Here is a 24653-nt window from a genome sequence, read left to right as displayed (position 1 = left end):
CCTGGTGTGTAGGGGACCCGGGTTCGATTCCCGGCCAGGGCACATAGGAGAAGCGCCCATCTGCTTCTCCACCCCACCCTCCTTCCTCTCTGTCTCTCTCTTCCCCTCCCGCAGCCAAGGCTCCATTGGAGCAAAGATGGCCCGGGCGCTGGGGATGGCTCCTTGGCCTCTGCCTCAGGCGCTAGAGTGGCTCTGGTCGCGGCAGAGCAACGCCCCGGAGGGGCAGAACATTGCCCCCTGGTGGGCAGAGCATCGCCCCTGGTGGGCGTGCCGGGTGGATCCCGGTCGGGCGCATGCGGGAGTCTGTCTGACTGTCTCTCCCCGTTTCCAGCTTCAGAAAAATACAAAAAAAAAAAAAAGAAAGAAAGAAAAAGAAAAGCCAGCTTAGGCCTGAACAGGCAGTGGCGCAGTGGATAGAGCGTCAGACTGGGATGTGGAGGACCCAGGTTCAAAACCCCGAGGTTGCCAGTTTGAGCGCGGGCTCATCTGGTTTGAGCAAGGCTCACCAGCTTGAACCCAAGGTCACTGGCTTAAGCGGGGGGGTCACTCAGTTTGCTATAGCCCCCCGGTCAGGGCACATATGAAAAAACAGTCACTGAGAAACTAAGGTACCACAACGAAGAATTGATGCTTCTCATCTCTCTCCCTTCCAGTCTGTCTGTTTCTCTCTCTGTCTCTGTCACACACAAAAAAAGAAAGAAAGAAAGGCCAGCTTACAGGGATGGAGACCATTTGCTTTTTGCACCCTCAACTCAATTGCTGTTTTGCTCCAACAGATGGCTCTGTAGAAGGCCCACTGCTCCTCCACTCAAGATTCTGCGCCCCAGGCCTGCTCACTGTGGGGTTGGTTCCTTTCCCTGAAAAATAGGGGGAAAAGAGATTCTTGGCCAATCTATAGGTTTAGACACTTCTCAAGTGACATTTGGTAGCAGGCGCCTGACATGTTATATTGTTTGTTGCAGAAATGATTCTGGGGACCATTCTGACCACGTGCACTATCATCAGGTAGGCTTCAGCGGTTCGGGAGGAGTGCTCTGTTAAACCCTGAAGTGACTGGAATAGTGACTGTGAATTCTTTCCAGTGGGTAACTGTTAAGGTCAATGGCTATCGGAAGTTCCACTATCTTAACTTGCCTTTCCGTGATAGGGTAAAAAATATTTCCGAGATAGGAGGGGAGGCAGCAGAAATTCAGACTGGTCTTCAGATTCAAATCGACAAGGACAACAGTGTGAGTGAAAGTTTTATTTCTATTGTGTGGTTTTGTTTTGTTTTATTTTGTGTTTGGCTTGACTACTCATTAATTAAAATCTTTGTGGTCACAATGTTGGCAAGAGAAGTGCTCATTCAGAGAAAGCGCCACCTGCGGGTTCTGCTGTTTAGGTTGGCCAGCCTCATCTCGGGCTGTTCTTGGTGAGTCCCCAGCAAGGGCTTCATTGGCAGGGACTGACTGCCTCTCGTTTGATTCCCTGTAGCATCATCTGACTGCTACATATATGACTCTGCTACTGGCTACTATTATGACCCCTTGGCGGGAACTTACTATGACCCCAACACCCAGGTGAGTTTTTGGCTTTGTTTACTTTGTCAGTGATTCTTTTGAGAAGAGTGCCTATTGTTTGTTGCTTTGAAGATTTTATCCCCTGGATTCTCTGATTGCTCATTACATGATAAGTTGGAAAAGTTTAAATCTATAGAAACTGAGTATTTCTTCATTCCAGGCAGCTGCTTTGGCTATCTGTACTTCATGTCTAGTCTGATGTTTTAAAAAGTTCAGATTTTGCCTGACCTGTGATGGCACAGTGGTGTCGACCTGGGATGCTAAGGTACCAGGTTCAAGCCCCAAGGTCGCCAGCTCGAGTGCAGGCTCATGACTTAAGTGCAGGCTCACCAGCTTGAGTGGTGAGGTCACTGGCCTGAACATGAATCATGGACATGATCCCATAGTCACTGGCTTGAGCCCAAGCCGTTGGCTTGAGCAAGAGGTCACTGGCTTGGCTGGAGCCCCCTCATCAAGACACATATGAGAAGCAATCAGTGAACAACTAAAGTGCCCCATCTATGAGTTAATGCTTCTCATCTTTCTCCCTTCTTGTCTCTCTGTGTGTGTCTCTCTCTGTCTCTTACTTTAAAAAAAAAAAAAAAGCCTGACCTGTGGTTGCACAGTGGATTAACTATCGACCTGGAACACTGAGGTCGCCATTTCGAAACCCTGGGCTTGTCTAGTCAAGGCATATATGGGAGTTGATGCTTCCTGCTCCTCCCCCCTTTCTCTCTCTCTCTCCCTCTCTCCTCTCTAAAATGAATAAATAGAAAAAAATAATTTAAAAAAAAAGTCCAGATCGTCTATTAAGTTGTATTTATTCAGGTGGATTTTAAAGGTGCTGACCATTATATTAACTGTTGCCTATGTGGAAAATCAATGCCTTGTGGCATTACAGGTGAGAACAGAGCTGGTCTTGAAAAAAGGGCCAGTGACTTGCCTGTATGTGTCCTGGGCCCTGGAGTGGGTTTTTGATTGTTTGATGTGGTCCTTCTTTGACTTAGGGGTAAGAGAACTGTTTTTTAATTTTTTTTTTTTTTTTTTTTTTTTTTTTTTTGGCAGAAACAGAGAGAGGGACAGATAGGGACAGACAGACAGGAAGGGAGAGAGATGAGAAACATCGATTCTTCGTTGCGGTTCCTTAGTTGTTCATTGATTGATTTCTCATATGTGCCTTGACCACCGGGGCTACAGCAGACTGAGTGACACCTTGCTCAAGCCAGCGACCTTGGGCTCAAGCTGGTGAGCCTTGCTCAAACCAGATGAGCCCGCGCTCAAGTTGGCAACCTTGGGGTCTCGAACCTGGGTCCTTCCGCATCCCAGTTCGACGATCTATCCACTGCGCCACCGCCTGGTCAGGCGAGAACTGTTCTTTCCCCCAGAAAGGAACTATGTTCCTTAGATCTGGATCTACAGAAAAAGAAATATTCTGTAGACTTAACTGTTTCCAACTGTATTGCAGCAAGAAGTCTATGTGCCCCAGGACCCTGGCTCACCCGAGGAAGAAGAGAGCAAGGAAAAGAAACCACCCAGTCAGGGAAAGTCAAGTAACAAGAAGGAAACATCTAAAAGGGATGGCAAGGAGAAGAAAGACCGAGGAGTGACAAGGGTGAGGGGACTTGTGACCTGCTGTCTATTTAGTGTGTAATTACAGACAAAAATAAAGGGATCCCAGCAAAGGATGTCTGGGTTTGAGGTGTCAAGTTCAGGCAGTCCCTTTGCCTCTTCCCAGTGCGGAACCCATGGGTGGTGGGACACAGTGACTCAGCTTGAACGCCAGCACCCTGCTCCATACAGCTCTGCCTCCTCCCTTCCGTTCTCAGTGTGTGACTCTGTGTCCACAGTCCTACAGGTGTGAGTATAGCGGAGGACGCTATTTCCTGTTCTTTATTCACTTTCTGTTTGATCGTATTCTTCCATGTTTCTGTAATACTTTAAAATTGTTATTTTAATGCCTTTCAGGTGGAAGTGAACAGAACTGTACTCTTGTTATGTTCATCGTTCCGGCGTCATTTGTTTTTTCTTTCTAACCTTATACGGTCATAATAGATAATATACAGCACTTAGCATTTTATTTCTCCTTTTAAATTATTTTCTTAGGATAAAATATTTTAAGCTTATTTATTTATTTATTTTCATTTTAGAGAGAGAGAGAGAAATATCAATTTGTTGCTCCAGCTACCTATGCATTCATTGGTTGATTCTTGTAGGTGCCAATGACCAGGGATCAAACCCGCAACCTGAGTATATTGGATAATGCTCTAACCCAGTGGTCCCCAACCTTTTTTGGGCCACGGACCGGTTTAATGTCAGAAAATATTTTCACTTACCGGCCTTTAGGGTGGGACAGATAAATGTATCATGTGACCGAGACAAGCGTCAAGAGTGAATCTTAGACGGATGTAACAGAGGGAATTTGGTCATTTTTTAAAAATAAAACATCATTCAGACTTATTTATTCTTTCTCTGCAGACCAGTACTGGTCCGCGGCCCAGGGGTTGGGGACCACTGCTCTAACCGAGTTACCTGGCTAGACCTTAAGATAAAATTTCAATATTAAAGCTAATGAACATTTTTGCATCGCCTGGCATGAAATCAAATTATTTTATTTTCCAAAGAATTGTCAAACCGTATTCTCAATCATTTCTAGAGTGAGGATATTAATGCCTATCTAGGAGGGTTATAGTAAAGGCTGAAAAAGATAATGTGTATAAATGTCTCATCTGATTCCTGGCATATAGCAATCCTCAGTATATACTAAATGTTATATGTTTAAAGGTTTTCTGTTTGTTTTTAACTTTGAAATCATAACAACTCTTCACCTAACTTATGAGTATCATCTGGGAATTACTATGGATTTTATCAGTTTCAGGAAGATACTAGTGAGGAGACAGCCCCGCTAGAGGATGTCTTTAAGAAGCCCCTGCCTCCCATCGTGAAGAAGGAAGAGAGTCCTTCCCCGGTAAGGCTAAGCTGGTGCCCTGGGCCAGGGCTGGGGCTGGCCCAGTGGGAAAGGAAGTTCCAAGGCTGCCGCCTCCCTTTGATGTTGGTCCTTCAGCTCTCTGTGTCTCATGAACAAGTACAAGTCTGTGATACATTGTTTGCTAATAGGGATATAAAGAGATTCAGAGGCAGTTTTCTGTCCTCTTTCCCTCTAACCTGCCCCATTTCTGCCAGACCAGGGAATGCCTGGCCCTTTGTAAATTATCATCTTAGTCTTGTTAAATCTTCTCTTCTAAATGACCAAGGAAACCCATTTTTTCTGGCCCTGATATTTCCTGTTTCTTGGTGCTGCAGAAGAATCTCTTAGATGTAGAGTGGGTGCTTGGTCCTTTTCCTAGTTTGCCTGTCTGGCCAGAATGAACAGTGCTAACATTGGTACCCATTTTTTAGACACCTTAAAGTGATGATCTCAGTCTAATCACATGATTCAGATTAAATACGAATACATAATGGTAGTAACCTGCTTTATTTTTTACTTTTGATTGTTCATAAGCAGGTGACCCTGCATCATTGCTTTCTAGTTTCCTAGAAGCTTCTGATGAATACTCTGCCTGCTCTGCATTGTTAACTCAGTTCATTGTGACACATCCATGCTGGCCTCCCTCTCCCTTTCCCTTTCCCTTGCTCAGAAGCCGCATCTGTTTACCTGCGTGCTGGCCTTCAGTTGCTTTTAGTCTGTCTTCTGATCCCTAGTGGTTACTACAGCCTTATAAAATTTCTCTTTCCTGTTATCCTTGGTCACAGTGACTTGGAGATGGTGGCTGTCTCTTCTTTGTGACTTATAACTTTGTGACTCTTTTTCTACATTTTTCTTCATCTCCCCTTCGTCGTCCTTCTCTTCACCATTCTGTTGCTAGAGTCACTTCTAAAGGAACTTTTCTGCTTTATATCCCAATGAGCAAAGGAGAAAAGTCACACTCTAACCATGTTGCCTCCATCTGGAAGATGAGCAGTGTGGTCAGTGGGCCGGTACTGAACACAGCTCATTATTCAGACTGAAAGAAGAAATGAGATGCCCAGATCAGAATATCCAAAAGACAGCCCCAAAATATAGGTTGAGTTTGGTGTTAATCCCTGACGATCTTCTTCCAGCCAAAGGTGGTAAACCCTCTGATTGGCCTCCTGGGGGAATATGGAGGTGACAGTGACTATGAGGAGGAGGACGAGGAGGAGCAGCCCCCTCCACAGCCTCGCCCAGCGCAGCCCCCGCAGAGGGAGGAGCTGACCAGGAAGGAGAACGAAGAAGACAAACTTACCGACTGGAACAAACTGGCCTGTCTGCTCTGCAGAAGGCAGTTTCCCAATAAAGAAGTTCTGATCAAACACCAGCAGCTCTCAGACCTGCACAAGGTATTAGGGGGAGGGGCCCTGACCTTTCAAGCTTTTGACTTCCACCATCGCTGAGCATTTCAGGGAATAAAAAAGCTTATTCTCTTCTTCTTCAGTCTGTCATCCCTAGTTCCTATACTTAAATCAGTCCTCTTTAAGAACAAGTTGCTTCTCCATCTTTTGTTCAGGAGTTGCTTTATATTAAAGCTGTGCCCACCTTCAAAAACCTCAGACCCAAGTCAAGCAGCGTGGCTGGGGTCCCAGACACTGAGCCTGTGCTCAGGATGGGAGGAGGTGTGAAGTAGGAGGCCCCCTTGCGGGGTCTTATTCAGACTCCTGTAGCAGATGCTGCGAGGGCAGGTGAGGGGATTGGACTTAGACTTTCTCTCAGTAGAAAACCCAGTCTACGTGGAGAAAAGCTGAGAAGCTCTGCTCTTGGTGATGGGCGCCCTCTTTTCTCAGCTGCCTCTGGAGGCCTTGCGAAGCTTCTAGGACCCTGGGGCACCCTGACAGTCCCTGCAGCGACTGCTTCCCGACTCCCTCTGACCTTTTCAAATTCCAAGTCATCAGACTAACATTGAAGTTTCAGTTCTCAGATGAAAATGCCAATAAATGGCAAAAAGGATAAAAAGTAGTCAAGAAAGAGGAGCTGGAGGTCTGGTAACCCACTGACTGAACTGGCCCCGAGGCAGGAGAAAGTAGACTCGCACTTTTCCTTTCCTCAGCACAGTTCTTGTGTTCTGTGTGCCCGAGGGCATTGTGTGGTGGAACTGCTCTTACAGCAGTCTGTTCCTTCAGGGCCTTGGGGTTCCTTTTCATGTTTCTCTGGGGCTTGAAATTGAATGGTATCTGAAGATGGTGGGTGGTGGTCGTGGTGGTAGTAGGCAGAGCGTGTGGGCATCTGGTTTTCTTCACTGCTGTGCTCAGATTCCTTGTCCCCCAACCCTCCTTTTTTTTTATTTACTTATTTATTGAGAGGGAGAGGGAGAGGGAGAGACAGGAAGGGAGAGAGGGTGAGAAGCATCAACTTGTAGTTTTACTTTAGTTGTACATTGTTTCTCATACGTGCATTGACTAGGGCCAAGGCATTGTCACCTTGCTCGAGCCTGGGGCCTTGGGCTTTTCATGCCATCGATCATTGGGTTCAAGCTGGTGTGCTTTCTGATCATGTGGACAATTTCCCTGTTCAAGAATAAGATAGCCTGACCTGTGGTGGCGCAGTGGATAAAGCGTCGACCTGGAAATGCTGAGGTCACCGGTTCGAAACCCTGGGCTTGCCTGGTCAAGGCACATATGGGAGTTGATGCTTCCAGCTCCTCCCCACCTCTCTCTCTGTCTCTCTCTCTCCCTCTCTGTCTCTCTCTCTCCCTTTCTCTCTCCTCTCTAAAATGAATAAATAAAATTTTAAAGAAAAAATAAAATAAAATAAAAATAAAAGAATAAGTTGATTTGGATCATTTGTTTTTCCCAAATTGAGCTGTCTGAGAAGCCACTGCTTTCTCAGGAAGAGTGTGTAAAGAAGCAAGGGATTCCAGGAGTTCCCAGTTGAGCTCCTGTCACATTAGGTGAGCCCTAGCCAGTGACTTCAGGGCTTCAAACTGGGGACCTTAGCCTTCCAGGTTGGCACTTCATCTACTGTGCCACCACTGGTCAGGTGCTTTTCCATAATTTTTATCTTAGGTAAAGAGATATAAACCAGATTTGTGTGTTTTAATTTTTAGATAGAAGTAAATTTTCCTCTTGTGCCACATCACGTAACTAATATGTGGGACAAGGCAGCATTAGAACCTAGGTTCCCAGGCCCTGGTTGGTTGGCTCACTATTAGAGCATCGTCCAGCATGTGAATGTCCCAGATTTGATTCCCAGTCAAGGCACACAGGAGAAGCAACCATCTGCTTCTCCACCTCTCCTCCCTTTCTCTTTCTCTCTTCCCTTCCCAGAGCCATGGCTTAGTTGGTTTGAGGACATCGGCCCTGGGCACTGAGGATGGCTCTGTGGAGCCTCCACCTCAGGTGTTAAAAATAGCTTAGTTGCAAGCATGGTCCCAGGTGGGCAGAGCATCGGCCCCAGACGGGGATTGCTGGGTAGATCCCAATTGGGGCACATACAGGATTCTATCTCTGTGTCTCCCCTTCTCTCACTTGGAAAAGAAGAAGAAAAATGAATGAATACACGAATGAGAATAGAAAAGAACCTGGGGCCCTGGCCTGTTGGCTCAGCGGTAGAGCGTCGGCCTGGCGTGCGGGGGACCCGGGTTCGATTCCCGGCCAGGGCACATAGAAGAAGCGCCCATTTGCTTCTCCACCCCCCCCCCCCTTCCTCTCTGTCTCTCTCTTCCCCTCTCGCAGCCAAGGCTCCATTGGAGCAAAGATGGCCCAGGCGCTGGGGATGGCTCCTTGGCCTCTGCCCCAGGCGCTAGAGTGGCTCTGGTTGCGGCAGAGCGACGCCCCAAGATGGGCAGAGCATTGCCCCCTGGTGGGCAGAGCATCGCCCCTGGTGGGCGTGCCGGGTGGATCCCGGTCGGGCGCATGCGGGAGTCTGTCTGACTGTCTCTCCCCGTTTCCAGCTTCAGAAAAATACAAAAAAAAAAAAAAAAAAAGAACCCAGGTTCCCATTGCTGAGCCTAAAGTAAGATGAGTTAGGGATTGTTGCTTGCAGGGTGTAGGGATCACTTAGGAGAGATGGTCAGTGAAAGGAGCTGCTATCTTGAAGCAGCTACTAGGAGAGGCTTGAAGGCATTTCCAGGACCTTTTGTTCTAGACCTATACTCAGAACTCTTTCTCTTCTCAGCAAAACCTGGAAATCCACCGGAAGATAAAACAGTCGGAGCAGGAGCTCGCCTATCTGGAGAGGAGGGAACGTGAGGTAAGCTTTAGACCTGTTACTGCCTTGGCTCTGCTTTCTGGTGGAGAATTTCTAGGGTGTGCTGAAAACAGAGGATGAAAAGCCCTAAAACAGGGGTCAGGAACCTTTTTGGCTGAGAGAGCCATGAACGCCACATATTTAAAAATGCAATTCCATGAGAGCCATACAACGACTCGTGTACATTACACATTATCCAATAAAAATTTGGTGTTGTCCCAGAGGACAGCTGTGATTGGCTCCAGCCACCCGCAACCATGAACATGAGCGGTAGGGAAAGAATGGATTGTAATACATGAGAATGTTTTATAGTTTTAAAGTTATTTATTTATTTATTTATTTTTTTCAGAGACAGAGTCAGAGAGAAGGATAGATAGGGACAGACAGACAGGAACGGAGAGAAATGAGAAGCATCAATCAGTTTTTCTTTGCGACACCTTAGTTGTTTTGTTTTTTTTAATTAATTTATTTATTTACAGAGACAGAGAGTCAGAGAAAGAGATAGACAGGGATGGAGAGATGAGAAGCATCAGTCATTAGTTTTTCGTTGCGCATTGCGACACCTTAGTTGTTCATTGATTGCTTTCTCATATGTGCCTTGACCACGGGTCTTCAGCAGACTGTGTAACCCCTTGCTTGAGCCAGCGACCTTGGGTCCAAGCTGGTGAGGTTTTGCTCAAACCAGATGAGCCTGCGCTCAAGCTGGCGACCTCGGGGTCTCGAACCTGGGTTCTCAGGATCCCAGCCCAACGCTCTATCCACTGCGCCACCGCCTGGTCAGGCAGCGACACCTTAGTTGTTCATCGATTGCTTTCTCATATGTGCCTTGACCATGGGGCTACAGCAGACCAAGTGACCCCTTGCTCAAGCTAGCTTGGGTCCAAGCTGGTGAGCTTTGTTCAAACCAGATGAGGCCGCGCTCAAGCTAGCTACCTCAGGGTCTCGAACCTAGGTCCTCCACATCCCAGTCCAACGCTCTATTCACTGCACCACCGCCTGGTCAGGCTAACGTTATTTTTTTTATTAAAGATTTGTCTGTGAGCCAGATGCAGCCATTAAAAGAACCACATCTGGCTCCCGAGCCATAGGTTCCCGACCCCTGCCCTAAAAGATGATGTATACATTTCTTAAAACTCAACAAATGACAATAAAACAGGTGCATTTTATTTATAAATGACACCTTAACAAAGTTGATATATTTTTAAAAGGTGGTACTAATATACTTACCTGGCAGGGGAGATACCATGATCACAAAGGTGGTTTTCCCAGGGCAAGGCTTATCCATTGCACTCCGGATGTGCTGACCCCTGCGATTTCCCCAAATGTGGGAAACTCGACTGCATAATTTGTGGTAGTGGGGGGACTGCATTTGCTCAAGATTAAAATAAAAATAAATAAATAAATAAAAGGTGGTACTAAGAGTCTCCAAGTAGATCAAATAAATAGCATTCATCTTTCTTGCTCAGCTTTTAAAATCCATGAAGCAATGTTGGATAGGGCTGCTGAAATCACATCTTTTACTGTTAAAGCTGCTAGGGGAGGTGGCTTCCTCTGAGAGCCAAATGGGCCTGCCACCCAGACCACACAGTTCACCGGACTCACCTACCCAGCCTCAGGCTGCTCCATCCCAGCACAGGTCTTAAGAAATGGTTTGGAATCTGCCTACAGTGGTCTACGGGGGGAGCTTACTCTTCCCAATTGACCGTCTGGGAAGCCACTGCTTTCTCAGGAAGAGTGTGTGAAGGAGCTAGAGATTCCAGGAGTTCAGGGCTTCAAACCGGGGACCTTACTTAGCCTTCCAGTTGAACTCCTGTCACATTAGAAGAAATATCAGAAATAAAGTAAAGCGTCTCCACTTCTCCACCCCCTTAGATAGAAATCTCAGATCTGTTCTGCTTACCAACAGGGCAAGTTTAAAGAAAAAGGAAATGATCGCAGAGAAAAGCTCCAATCTTTTGACTCTCCAGAAAGAAAACGAATTAAATACTCCAGAGAAGCTGACAGGTAAGCCAGGAACTCTTGACTCAGTGTAGGCCTCGAGCCCTAATGGAGAAACCTTCTCCTCCGACTGTGCTGCTGCTTTCTGTCTCACGGACGTCCGGATGTCCGGAGCAGGCTCTGTGGACTTGCATGAGGGTCACCCAGCCTTTGACCACCTGTCTTTCCACAGGGAATATGTGTGTTTGCACAGAAGGTGGGCTGGCTGCTTAGCTGCTCAGAGCCAGTGCTGGCGTGGCGAATGAGTCACTCACTGGCTGGTGGGTAGAGATGTATGACCTCTAGCTTCCTGTGCTTGTCTGCAGGGAGCCAGTCTCCAGGTCGTGAGCGCAGTTACGTGGAATTTGTTGCTAACCCATTGCACTGCAGATATTGCACTAAGTGCAAGGAATACTCAGGTGGGCAGGACGTATATTATCTTTGAGTGTGAACACAGAATAAAGGAGGCTCAGGGGATGCTGCCTACCAGACGCAGAAATGTGCTGGAGACAGGAAGGCATTTCAATTGGAGGGAACTGCATACACCATCAATGAAAGAGAGGGGTTATGACCCATTTGGGAAGTTCTGAGTAGCTCGATGGCACTAAACACAGGACTGTGGTTGAATGACAGGAGATGAGGCTGGCCCAGCGGCCAGAGGCCAGTTCGTGAAGCTCATAGTCCTTGAGTGCCATGCTAAGACCTTGTCTTTGGGTGGGGAGGTTATAAAATGATTATAAGCAAGGCATTGATCTAGTTAGACTTGAGCAGATCTCTGTGCTAGTAAGCGAAAGAACTAGAAGCCAAGGTCACTTGTGTACCGCCTGGAAGGTAGAGGGCGGTGAGGACGAAGAACACCCTGCGCAGAGCCGGTGGGCTGTGGGCTGCGGCCTGGCACCTCAGCTTACTGCTTACAGCCCACAAATAAGAGGTTTCTTGCCTCCACTCTTTCCCCCCTCCATTGATTGAGAGAGGAAGGAGGAGAAGTAGAGAGAGAAACTTGTTTCACTTAGTTGTTCCATTTAATTGTATACAGTACTCATTGATTGCTTCCTGTCCATGCCCTGATTGGGGAATGAATCTGCAACCTCGGTGTGCCGGGATGGTGCTTCACTGGGCCGCCTGGCCAGGTCATAAGAAGTCATTTTTGAATTCATGTCTCTGTAACTGTATGTGTGTGTAACTGAAAAAGAAATATTCATGAAAAAAATACTTTCTTACTGTGTGCAATAAATAAACTGATATTTATATTCTAGTCTATTCTACTTGCATTTTTAAGAAGTGTTAAGGGGACCACTTAATCACTGTAACATCCCATTGGGCCACTTTCTGCAATCTGAACTATACTGGACCAGGACAAAGGTGCAGGGGACAGCCCGGAGGAGAATGGACACCTTTGCTGTTGTCGGTTGTTCTTGGTGCAGAGCAGACCCTCCTCTGTTCCCCTTGCTCTCCATGCAATGATCTTCTTGCTCTCCTCCTCCGTCTCCTTTCCTGCTCTCCCCTTTCTGGGTGATTCCAGATACTCGCTCTCCTCCTCCGTCTCCTTTCCTGCTCTCCCCTTTCTGCGTGATTCCGGATACTCGCTCTCCTCCTCGGTCTCCTTTCCTGCTCTCCCCTTTCTGGGTGATTCCGGATACTTGCTCTCCTCCTCCGTCTCCTTTCCTGCTCTCCCCTTTCTGGGTGATTCCGGATACTCGCTCTCCTCCTCTGTCTCCTTTCCTGCTCTCCCCTTTCTGCGTGATTCCGGACCTTCCCCAGGACTCCACCCCCAGTGCCTTACTTACCCTGTTGACCTGCACCATCTAAGGCACCCACAGCCTCAGCCACCACTAAGTCTCCATTCTAAATCAGTTCTATTTCCCAAGCTCAAAATCACTGTTTTCACTTGACTCCTGGGTGTGTTCTCTTGGCCACCTCTCAGGCCCCTCACACTAAACAGTTACTTGATAACAGTATTCCACATTATACTCCAGTCCAGTTCTGTTCAACCTGCCATAGCCTGACCTGTGGTGGCACAGTGGATAAAGTGTCGACCTAGAACACTGAGGTCGCCGGTTCAGAATCCCAAGCTTGCCTGGTCAAGGCACATACAGGAAGCAACTACTACAAGTTGATGCTTCCTACCTCTCCCCGCCCCCTCTCTCGAAGAAAAAAAAAACAACAGAAACCCTGCTGTAGCCTGACCAGGCAGTGGCGCAGTAGATAGAGCGTCAGACTAAGATGCAGAGGACCCAGGTTTGAGACCTTGAGGTCGCCAGCTTGAGCGTGGGCTCATCTGGTTCGAGCAAAAGCTCACCAGCTTGGACCCAAGGTCACTGGCTCGAGCAATATATTAAAAAACAACACCCTGCTGTATTCCTATTTCAGCGTTGTAACATCACTGTGTCCTGATCTGCCTAGTCTGACTCAGTCTTCCTCCTCTATCCCCCGAGCTTTAGTGGCCACGTCCCTGATTAAGCCTGGGTCTGCTACCTAGCTCACCTCCAAACCAGAATCCTAATCTCAACCTCTGCTCTTCAGTCTTCAGTCCATTCTCAACCCAGCGCCAAAGTGACCTTTGTACGCAGACTTCTCCTAAAACTCATCTTTTTGTGGAGGGAGGCCTAGGTTTCAGAGACTTTCTTTGCCGAAGGATGAAGTCCAGAGTCGTGATTTCGTGTGATGTTCAAGTATTTTCAGCCCAGCCCGCACGGCCTTTTTTCCGTTCCGGCCACCCCTCTCCCTGGCAGACCGTGTTCTTTCACTACTCCCTGCTGTTGCTTTTCTCCCGTGCTTTTTTCCTAGCTCACAGACTCCTCATGTGTCCGACTCGGTTCAGATGTGCCATCCTGTTGGAATTTCTGTTCTCTTCGGTGATGGCCTTCACAGTGTGTGTTCCCCCTGCTGTATTTCAGGAGCAGGTAGCTGCTGTTGCACTCCCATGGCTGAGCTCTTCAGTGTGCCATGAGCAGCTGTTGGCATATTATTATTCTCGTGTCCTTCCCTGTGAACAGGGTCAGCGCTTGGTCATCTCTGTATCCCCAGGAAAGAACCTGTCACATGGATGGCAGACACTTGAAGATGTCATTAAATATTAATAAGAGGAGGCAAATCTTGAGTCAAGAGGACAAGTTTTTATTAGGCTCACAAAACAGGTCACTTTGAAGGTGATGGTATCTAAGTTTGTCTGCTTTTTTGCAGTGATCGTAAACCTGTTGGTAAAGAAGGTATTGACAACAGCAGCAAAGGAGGCTGTGCCCAACAGGCTGCTGGTTGGAAGAAGGGAGCGGGCCTCGGATATGGCCATCCTGGACTGGCCTCGCCAGAAGAGGTGAAATGCTTTCCATCCTGTTGGGCCCGCAGGAACCTGGAATAGACATAACTTGCACTCTGTGGCCCCGAGCTGTGTCGCTGCCTTTTAGCTGGGCTTTCTCCACTGTTGGCAGCCGAGGAGGCCCTCGGGCTTGGCTACTGGGCTGTAGCTAGCCATGCTTGCGTTCGCAGTCTGGTGGGGGGGAAGGGGGGAGAGAGATTGGAATGGGGCTCATCTTACTCTTACAAGGGGTAAGAGGTGAGGCATTGTGGGAGTTAGGCAGTTTGAGACTGAAGCATCATTTGGTGAAGATTGGGGAACCCGCAGTCAGAGAAACAAAGGCGTCTCTGAGAGAATCTGTCATCAGAGGCTCTGATGGCTGAAATTTTTTTTTTTTTTTTTTTTTTCATTTTTCTGAAGCTGGAAACGGGGAGGCAGTCAGACAGACTCCCGCATGCGACCGGGATCCACCCAGCATGCCCACCAGGGGGCGATGCCCTGCCCCTCTGGGGCATCGCTCTTTTGCATCCAGAGCTATTCTAGCGCCTAAGGCAGAGGCCACAGAGCCATCCCCAGTGCCCGGGCCATCTTTGCCTTGGCTGCGGGAGGGGAAGAGAGAGACAGAGAGGAAGGAGAGGGGGAGGGGTGGAGAAGCAGACGGGCGCTTATCCTGTGTGCCCTGGCTGGGAATCGAACCCGGGACTCCTGCACGCCAGGCCGACGCTCTACCGCTGAGCTAACCGGCCAGGGCTGATGGCTGAAATTTGAGAAGCATGAAGTTAGTCCTGACTCCCAGGAAGGGTCTTGCCCCTCAGATTTCAGGAGGAGAAAAGAAGGTGATAAGAGGAAACACTGCCCATTTTGTTGACTTAGTCCCCTCTGAAATTGCCAACTATAGGAGACTGACTTCTTATATTTCTGGTGCTGCATTCTGCATCCTGAAATCACGGCATCACCGCCCTCCGCACTCATCTTGGGTGTTTGCTTATTAACATCTAACAAATTTGCCTCTGTCCCGCTCCTTGCTCATTCAGAAATGCTTGTATTCAAAGACCAGTGCCGAGGCTAATTTAATTCAAAGATCAGCCCAGAGGCTATTTTAATGCAGAGCCCGCCTCATTGTTTGCCTGCCTCATTGTTTGCCTTTCTTTTACAGACTGAAGGCCGAACAAGGGGGCCCAATGTGGGGGCTCCAGGGAAAACCAGCAAGAGACAGTCCAATGAGACTTACCGAGATGCTGTGCGAAGAGTCATGTTTGCGCGATACAAAGAACTTGAGTAAAGAAGGGAGAAGTCCCATAAGACACAACCTCCTTGTTTTGTTTGTCCGTCTCTCCTTTTGTTTTGTTACTCTTGCTGCTAGAACTTTTTTAAATAAAACTTTTTTCAATGTGAGTTTTGGGGTTGTTACATTTTTCTCCCATAGCCGGTTGGGGCGGCGCTCATGATAGGCAGGACAGGGGCCTGGGTGCCAGCCTGGCCTGTGTGAGCTGATGCTGGAGGGAGAGTGCTGAGTGAGCCCAAGAAGGACTGCCTGATCTCTGTGTGAGTGACCGTGATGCTGGAGGGACAGTGCTGAGTGAGCCCGGGAGGAACTGCCTGATCTCTGTGTGAGTGACCGTGATGCTGGAGGGAGAGTGCTGAGTGATCCTGGGAAGGACTGCCTGATCTCTGTGTGAGTGACCATGATGCTGGAGGGAGAGTGCTGAGTGATCCCGGGAGGAACTGCCTGATCTCTGTGTGAGTGACCGTGATGCTGGAGGGAGAGTGCTGAGTGATCCCGGGAAGGACTGCCTGATCTCTGTGTGAGTGACCGTGATGCTGGAGGGAGAGTGCTGAGTGATCCCGGGAAGGACTGCCTGATCTCTGTGTGAGTGACCATGATGCTGGAGGGAGAGTGCTGAGTGATCCCGGGAAGGAACTGCCTGATCTCTGTGTGAGTGACCGTGATGCTGGAGGGACAGTGCTGAGTGATCCCGGGAGGAACTGCCTGATCTCTGTGTGAGTGACCGTGATGCTGGAGGGAGAGTGCTGAGTGATCCCGGGAAGGACTGCCTGATCTCTGTGTGAGTGACCGTGATGCTGGAGGGAGAGTGCTGAGTGATCCCGGGAAGGACTGCCTGATCTCTGTGTGAGTGACCGTGATGCTGGAGGGAGAGTGCTGAGTGATCCCGGGAAGGACTGCCTGATCTCTGTGTGAGTGACCATGATGCTGGAGGGAGAGTGCTGAGTGATCCCGGGAAGGAACTGCCTGATCTCTGTGTGAGTGACCGTGATGCTGGAGGGACAGTGCTGAGTGAGCCCGGGAGGAACTGCCTGATCTCTGTGTGAGTGACCGTGATGCTGGAGGGACAGTGCTGAGTGAGCCCGGGAGGAACTGCCTGATCTCTGTGTGAGTGACCGTGATGCTGAGGGGACAATGCTGAGTGATCCCGGGAGGAACTGCCTGATCTCTGTGTGAGTGACCGTGATGCTGGAGGGAGAGTGCTGAGTGATCCCGGGAAGGACTGCCTGATCTCTGTGTGAGTGACCGTGATGCTGAGGGGACAGTGCTGAGTGATCCCGGGAGGAACTGCCTGATCTCTGTGTGAGTGACCGTGATGCTGGAGGGAGAGTGCTGAGTGATCCCGGGAAGAACTGCCTGATCTCTGTGTGAGTGACCGTGATGCTGGAGGGAGAGTGCTGAGTGAGCCCGGGAGGAACTGCCTGATCTCTGTGTGAGTGACCGTAATGCTGGAGGGACAGTGCTGAGTGATCCCGGGAAGGACTGCCTGATCTCTGTGTGAGTGACCGTGATGCTGGAGGGACAGTGCTGAGTGATCCCGGGAAGAACTGCCTGATCTCTGTGTGAGTGACCATGATGCTGGAGGGAGAGTGCTGAGTGATCCCGGGAGGAACTGCCTGATCTCTGTGTGAGTGACCGTGATGCTGGAGGGACAGTGCTGAGTGATCCCGGGAGGAACTGCCTGATCTCTGTGTGAGTGACCGTGATGCTGGAGGGAGAGTGCTGAGTGAGCCGGGAAGGAACTGCCTGATCTCTGTGTGAGTGACCGTGATGCTGGAGGGAGAGTGCTGAGTGAGCCGGGAAGGAACTGCCTGATCTCTGTGTGAGTGACCGTGATGCTGGAGGGACAGTGCTGAGCCCGGGAGGAACTGCCTGATCTCTGTGTGAGTGACCGTGATGCTGGAGGGAGAGTGCTGAGTGATCCCGGGAAGGACTGCCTGATCTCTGTGTGAGTGACCGTGATGCTGGAGGGAGAGTGCTGAGTGATCCCGGGAAGGACTGCCTGATCTCTGTGTGAGTGACCGTGATGCTGGAGGGAGAGTGCTGAGTGATCCCGGGAAGGACTGCCTGATTTCTGTGTGAGTGACCGTGATGCTGGAGGGAGAGTGCTGAGTGATCCAGGGAAGGACTGCCTGATCTCTGTGTGAGTGACCGTGATGCTGGAGGGAGAGTGCTGAGTGAGCCCGGGAGGAACTGCCTGATCTCTGTGTGAGTGACCATGATGCTGAGGGGACAGTGCTGAGTGATCCCGGGAAGGACTGCCTGATCTCTGTGTGAGTGACCGTGATGCTGGAGGGAGAGTGCTGAGTGAGCCCGGGAGGAACTGCCTGATCTCTGTGTGAGTGACCGTGATGCTGGAGGGACAGTGCTGAGTGATCCCGGGAAGGACTGCCTGATCTCTGTGTGAGTGACCATGATGCTGGAGGGAGAGTGCTGAGTGATCCCGGGAGGAACTGCCTGATCTCTGTGTGAGTGACCGTGATGCTGGAGGGAGAGTGCTGAGTGAGCCCGGGAGGAACTGCCTGATCTCTGTGTGAGTGACCGTGATGCTGGAGGAACAGTGCTGAGTGAGCCCGGGAGGAACTGCCTGATCTCTGTGTGAGTGACCGTGAACTCGGCCCTGTGTGAGTACTGTCAGACTTGAAAATTTATTTTTTAATCTAATTAATGAATATACCCTCTCAGCCCCAGCCGGTTAGCTTAGTCGATAAAAGTGTTGTCCTGAAATGTCAAGGTGGCAGGTTCGATCCCCAGTCAGGACACATATAGCAAGCAACCAACGAATGCATAACTGAGAGGAACAAGAGATGGAAGCTTCCTTTTCTCTTCCTTTTTCCCTTTCTCTCTCTCTCTCTCTGGAATCAGTTAAAAAACTACTATCTCATTATTGTTTGTTTCTATTTCTTTGCTAACTGTCAAGGCTGAACTAGTTCCATGTGTTGGTTTCCTACTCTAATGACCTTTGAAAGTCCTCTTGTGACTTTCCCATTGGTGGGGGGATGGGCAGTTGTATCAGCTCTTTTTCTGAGGGCCTGCTGGCTACTCAGTGTTTCACACATTGTTGTCACCACAAGTAGTTGGCACATTCAGAATCCCACATCTCTCTAGCAGTTGCCTTGGTTTTCCCTCCCTCCATGCCTAAAACTCTCTAGAGGTGTCTGCTCTTCTCAAATCTTTCTTAAATTTCTCACCATATCACTCATACCATTTCATAGTTTTTAAAAATTCTTTGCAATTAAAGGACTATGTCCTATGAATCTATTGAAACTAAAGGTAATTCCTCAAGGTAACATAGTACTAAGAATTGTACTTTTCCGACATCATAGGGAAGAATATATCTTAAGAAAAGAGCTGGGGCCCTGGCCGGTTGGCTCGGTGGTGGAGTGTCGGCCTGGTGTGCGGGAGTCCCGGGTTCGATTCCCGGCCAGGGCACACAGGAGAAGCGCCCATCTGCTTCTCCACCCCTCCCCCTCTCCTTCCTCTCTGTCTCTCTCCCCCTCCCATAGCCGAGGCTCCATTGGAGCAAAGTTGGCCCAGGCGCTGAGGATGGCTCTGTGGCCTCTGCCTCAGGCGCTAGAATGGCTCTGGTCGCGGCAGAGCATCGCCCCCTGGTGGGCAGAGCATCGCCCGTGGTGGGCGTGCCGGGTGGATCCCGGTCGGGCGCACGCGGGAGTCTGTCTGACTGTCTCTCCCCGTTTCCAGCTTCAGAAAAATACAAAAAAAAAAAAAAAAATTGCATGCTGTGTCTAGATATAATCCCTTTTTCTTAATCTCTAATAAGTCTTTTTATCCCTCCAAAAGGGAAAACAAACATCAGGAGCACACTGGCTTAGGTACTCAGAGCCTCAGGTTCGGGGCCTTGCTACCACTAATGCCAGCGTCACAGAAGAGCGCCTGGAGTATTTCAGCCCTGGGCAGATGCGCTCCTGATCCCTTCCAGTCTAACCAGTGCTCTGCCGCTACACGTCAGTACTTCCTGTCTGACCTTCCCTGAGTGGGTCTCAAAACACTTCGGAGGCTGGTCCAAGTTTGTCCTGAGCTTCCCAGACCAGGTTTTCCTTCCAGCTCTGTCTTGCTGGGCCTCAAATGCTTCCTTGTTAAGGATGCCCATAGAGGCAACTGACCCAGGTTGTTAGCTGCCCAGCAGAAGCACCAAGTTATTAAGTGGTTATTCTGTGAATGTTTTGAGAGCTCCCTCTCCTGTCACTGGGCTTGTAGAGCAAGACCAGTGTTGGTGCCTAAGGGACTGAGTCCACTGGGGAAGATGAACATGAAGCAATCACTGATGTGCTGAGAGCCTTGAGGGAGTAGAGCAAGCCACCGAGGTGGTCAGACATTGACTTGATTCTCATCTTCCTTGAAGACCTCAAACCTCAAAGACTAGTTGGGGCCGTTGCCTACTTTTGTTTTTTCTTTAAGAAATCCACGTCTTTGCCTGACCAGGCGGTAGCGCAGTAGATAGAGCGTTGGACTGGGACGTGGAGGACCCAGGTTCGAGACCCCGAGGTCGCCAGCTTGAGCGCAGGCTCACCTGGTTTGAGCAAAAAGCTCACCAGCTTGGACCCAAGGTCACTGGCTCGAGCAAGGGGTTACTCAGTCTGCTGTAGCCTCCCGGTCAAGGCACATGTGAAAAAGCAAACCATGAACAACTAAGGTGCTGCAACGAAGAATTGATGCTTCTCATCTCTCTCCCTCTGCTCTGTCTGTCCGTATCTGTCCCTCTCTCTGTCTCTCTCTATCTCTGTCACACACAAAAAAAGTCTGCATCTTTAAGGCTACTCTTTGTTTTTAAATTTTTTTAATTCATTTTTAGAGGGGTGGAGAGAGAGAGAGAAGGGGGGTGGAGCAGGAAGCATTAACTCCCATATGTGCCTTGACCAGGCAAGCCCAGGGCCCCAAACCAGCAACCTCAGCATTCCAGGTCAACGCTTTATCCACTGCGCCACCACAAGTCAAGCAGTTTTGTTTTTTCTAGTTTTATTTTGCCACTTTAATAGAGATTTTTCTGTTGGAAATAAAGTCTAATGTGTTTAATACATTTTAAAAGTAGTACTTTGGGCCTGGCCAGTTAGCTCGGTCTGTTAGAGCATCGTTCCAAGGCATAGAGGTTGCTGGTTCAATCCCTGGTCGGGGCACAGGCAAAAGCAGATCTGTGTTCCTGTATCTCTCTCTCTCTTCTCCTTCCTTTCACTAAAATCAGTAAAAATATTAAAAAAAAAAAAACAGTACTTTGGGTATTGATGAAAGTAGAAGTGCGTGTGAAAAATATGTCACCCTATGATGTCCCTGGGAGGTTCCCTGGATGAGGCCTTTGACCAGAATGCCAGCTACATAAGGACGAGATCTTGAATTTTCTTCACTATTATGTCCCAAGCACTTGGCATAGTTCCTAACACAGTAGGCACTCAATAATAGAGTAAATAATGCTGAGCTCATAGGTCTATGGAAAATACTGGTTGAATTAAATTTTAATTACATCTCTGAGTTCATCAAAGCCCATCTTTTTATTTTATTTTTTTTATTTTATTTTTTTTACAGAGACAGAGAAGGATAGACAGGGACAGACAGACAGGAATGGAGAGATGAGAAGCATCAATCATTAGTTTTTCATTGCGTGTTGCAACACCTTAGTTGTTCATTGATTGGTTTCTCATATATGTCTTGACCGCGAGCCTTCAGCAAACCGAGTGACCCCTTGCTCGAGCTCAGCGACCTTGGGCTCAAGCCGGTGAGCTTTTGCTCAAACCAGATGAGCCCACGCTCAAGCGTTCAAGCTGGCAACCTCGGGGTCTCGAACCTGGGTCTTCCACATCCCAGTCCAACGCTCTGTCTACTGCGCCACCGCCTGGTCAGGCTTTCTTTTTAAAATTTTTTGACAGAGAGTCAGAGAGACGGACATATAGCAACAGACAGACAGGAAGGGAGAGAGATGAGAAACATCAATTCTTCATTGCAGCACCTTAGTTGTTCATTGATTGCTTTCTCATATGTGCCTTGACCAGGGGGCTACAGCAGACGAAGTGACCCCTTGCTCAAGCCAGTGACCTTGAGCTCAAGCTGGTGATCCCGTGCTCAAGCTAGATGAGCCTGCACTCAACCTGGTGACCTCGGGGTTTCAAACCTGGGTCCTCCAGGTCTCAGTCCTATGCTCTATTCACTGTGCCACTGCCTGGTCAGGCATCAAAGCCCAACTTGACAAATGAAAATAGTTTCTTTCTTTTTTTTTTTTTCAGGGACAGAGAATCAGAGAGAGGGATAGATAGGGACAGACAGACAGGAATGGAGGAAAATCGTTTCTTGGTAGGCCAGAGTTCTCACATAAATTTTTTTTTTAAGATTTTTATTTATTTATTTTAGAAAGCTGGCAGGGGAGAGGGAGAGAGAAAGAGAAGGGGCAGGAGCAGGAAGCATCAACTCCCATATGTGCTTTGGCCAGGCAAGCCTGGCTTTCAAACCGGCAACCTCAGCGTTCCAGGTCGACACTTTATCCACTGTACCACCACAGGTCAGGCCTCACATCTTTTTTACTTGATATTCTAGAGTAGTTTCCCAGCCTGGGACCAAGACGTGAACTAGTTTTTTTAGCAAGTAATGGGAGACTAAGGATTGTGAGGGAAATCTAAGACTATTTCATTAAGAGAACTTTTTCTTTCATCAAAAAAAGTAGCAACGTGACCGATGGTGGCACAGTGGATAGAGCGCCAACCCAGAACGCTGAGGTCACCAGTTCAAAACCCGAGGTCACCGGCTTGAGCTTGGAATTGTTGGCACAATCCCAATGTCACTGGCTTGAGCCCAAGGTTTCTATATAGCTTGAGCAAGAGGTCACCAGTCCAATCCCTAGTCAAGGCATGAATGAGAAGCAATCAGTGCACAACTAACGTCAGCAACGAGTTGATGCTTTTTTTCTCTCTTCCTCTCTTCCTTCCTGTCTCTCAAAAAAATTTTTAAAAATTAAAAATTTAAAAAATAGGAAAGGCAACCTTAAGAACTGTCCTTTATTTTATATTGAATACATGTAGCTTTATGTAAAAGACAAGTCCTGGCTGGATTGCTTGGTTGGTTAGGGCACACCTGGAAGCAGAGGTTGCCAGTTCGATCCCTAGTCAGGGCATATACAGGAACAGATTGATGTTCTTGTCTCTCTTTCTAACCTTCCTCTCACTGAAATTAAATTAAAAAAAACAAACAAGTTATTCTGTTGTCTGTGTTTTCCTTACTTAACAGGGAATTTAAACTTTTCCAGAACCACATTGGCTACCAGGCAGGTCTTTAGGGGCACAGCTCTGGAACTGAGCAGGGCAATCAATGTCCACAAAAAAGGCCTGACCATGTGGTGGCACAGTGGATAGAGTGTTGGACTGGCATGTGGAGGGCCCAGGTTCGAGACCCCGAGGTCACCAGCTTGAGCGCAGGCTCATCTGGTTTGGGCAAAGCTCACCAGCTTGGACCCAAGGTCGCTGGCTTGAGCAAGGGGTTACTCGGTCTGCTGAAGGCCCACGGTCAAGGCACATATGAGAAAGCAATCAATTAACAACTAAGGTGTCACAATGAAAAACTAATGATTGATGCTTCTCATCTTTCTCCGTTCCTGTCTGTCTGTCCCTATCTATCCCTCTCTCTGACTCTCTCTCTGTCTCTGGGAAAAAAAAAAGTCCACAAAAAAGGACAGCAACCAGAGAATTTGGAGGATGGCACTTCCCTCTAAATGAAATCTACCTTTTCTAGGCACTTCAAGTTTAAGAATGATTTTGTATCATTTATAAATAGCCATATAGCTTTAATGGCTAGTAAGGAGCCTAGCCCAGCAACACCTCAGGGATGCTCAGAAATTCTTGTTGAACTGCTTTGGGAACAAAGGAATTAACTGCTACTGGCCATTAAGTCTGGCAGGCGCTAGATTCTTGGAATTTTTATTGTCCGTTGCAGGGTTGCAATGACTCCATCTTTATTTAACTTTTAAATTTCATTAAACATCCAATCATGTTGGTACCTTGATCTTGACTTCCCTGCATCCAAAACTGAGAAATTTCTGTTGTTTATAAGCTACTCCATCTGTGGTAGTTAGAGCAGCCCAAATGGACTCAGATGGACAGACAGTTAGATACAAACACACATGCATACACATAGGGATGGAAAGAAGAGAGGGAGAACAGGAATGTGTTACCCGTTGCTCCAAAATCCCGGTCTTTCTACCTTCCCCTGTAGTCGTGGTTTTTAGCTACCCAGAGTTTCCAGTGTCAGTCACTTAATGCCCTTGATGTAGAAGAATAAGTCATAGAACATGTTTAAAGATGCTTTTCCAGAAAAAAATATTTTTTAGTATATTTGAAGGTCCTGGTTTGTAATGTCACTGACATCCTTCCACATATTTTTGAAAGATTTATCATCTAGAGAGGGGTGTGGATGCAGTGTTCCATAATTGAACTGATACCTTCCTCTGCCTTGTCATGTCCTATTTTACAATTTGTATATGTGACCTGAAAACTCAGTTCCACTAAAAATACATTTATCAATAATGCCAGGGGCAAGTTATGCTAACTGGATGCACAGAAATATCCCCATCCCACTGGCTGGAGTCCAAAACATCTCTTTGAATCACCCAAGGATCCCTGCTTCTTTCAGCCACAAATGTTACACTTTTAGCGTTGGTAGCGGATTGATTTGTTGTTTAACAAATATTTATTAAGTGCATACCTTGACCAGGGACCAATAGAGGCACTGGGAATAGAGTAGTGAACTAAACAGATAAATGTCCCTGTCCTTTGGGAATTTACATTCTAGTGATTGAGAGCATGAAACTTTATTAATAGTTTATATCCCAGTTCCACTACCATTAGCTCTGTGTGACTTATCGTCTGTCAAATAAGGACAGTGATGATGGCTTTGACAAGGTGGACAGCAATTGCAGCTAGAAGTGGTCAGGTCCTAGAAATATTTTGAAGGTAGAATCAGAATAGTTTGATGACAGGTTGGGTGTGAGAAAAAAGTCATGGATTACTCCAAGGTTTTTGTCTTGAGTAACTGGAAGCAGGGAGTTTCTATTTATGAGCTGGGAAAGGTTGTGGAAAACAGGTTGAGTTTTGGCTGTGTTAACTTTGAGATACTACTAGACGTCCAAGTAGTAACTGTTAAATTAACCCTGAAAATGACTTTCCTGAGAACCTTGGCTAGACTAGAGAATATCAATGGAATAATACTTCAAAGATCTGCTTTCAAGAATTCTCTTAATTTTCAAAAACTTCAATTTCCTCACCTGAAAAATAGATTTAATCACCATTTTATAGGTTATGAAGATGAAAATAGATATTTGTAAAGTATCTAGCCCAATAACCTTAGCATCCAATAATGCAACCTAAG

General features: G+C 47.8%; 1 protein-coding gene and 1 non-coding gene across 9 annotated transcripts in view; both read left to right on the top strand.

The window, feature by feature from the left end:
• Positions 1-15403, top strand: part of RBM6 (RNA binding motif protein 6) — a 101947-nt gene extending 86544 nt beyond the window's left edge. For 7 of the 8 annotated variants that reach the window (XM_066350761.1, XM_066350764.1, XM_066350760.1 and 4 more), the window contains 10 exons: positions 963-1005; positions 1148-1229; positions 1474-1559; positions 3004-3150; positions 4408-4503; positions 5637-5894; positions 8665-8739; positions 10643-10740; positions 13897-14026; positions 15165-15403. In XM_066350761.1, the coding sequence (XP_066206858.1) occupies positions 963-1005; positions 1148-1229; positions 1474-1559; positions 3004-3150; positions 4408-4503; positions 5637-5894; positions 8665-8739; positions 10643-10740; positions 13897-14026; positions 15165-15290 (1141 nt within the window). In that variant the 3' untranslated portion in view covers positions 15291-15403. Of the gene's footprint in view, positions 1-962; positions 1006-1147; positions 1230-1473; positions 1560-3003; positions 3151-4407; positions 4504-5636; positions 5895-8664; positions 8740-10642; positions 10741-11749; positions 11952-13896; positions 14027-15164 lie in introns of those variants that run through there. The other variant, XM_066350766.1, reaches the window with a different exon arrangement.
• LOC136382727 (U1 spliceosomal RNA) lies at positions 9956-10112 on the top strand. The gene has a single exon (XR_010747343.1). It is a non-coding gene; the product is annotated as a U1 spliceosomal RNA (small nuclear RNA).
• Positions 15404-24653: the final 9250 nt, after the last annotated feature.

The sequence above is a fragment of the Saccopteryx leptura genome, chromosome 10 (genome assembly GCF_036850995.1).
Source record: "Saccopteryx leptura isolate mSacLep1 chromosome 10, mSacLep1_pri_phased_curated, whole genome shotgun sequence".
Classification (NCBI taxonomy): domain Eukaryota; kingdom Metazoa; phylum Chordata; class Mammalia; order Chiroptera; family Emballonuridae; genus Saccopteryx; species Saccopteryx leptura.
This window is presented reverse-complemented; position numbering and strand designations above follow the sequence as displayed.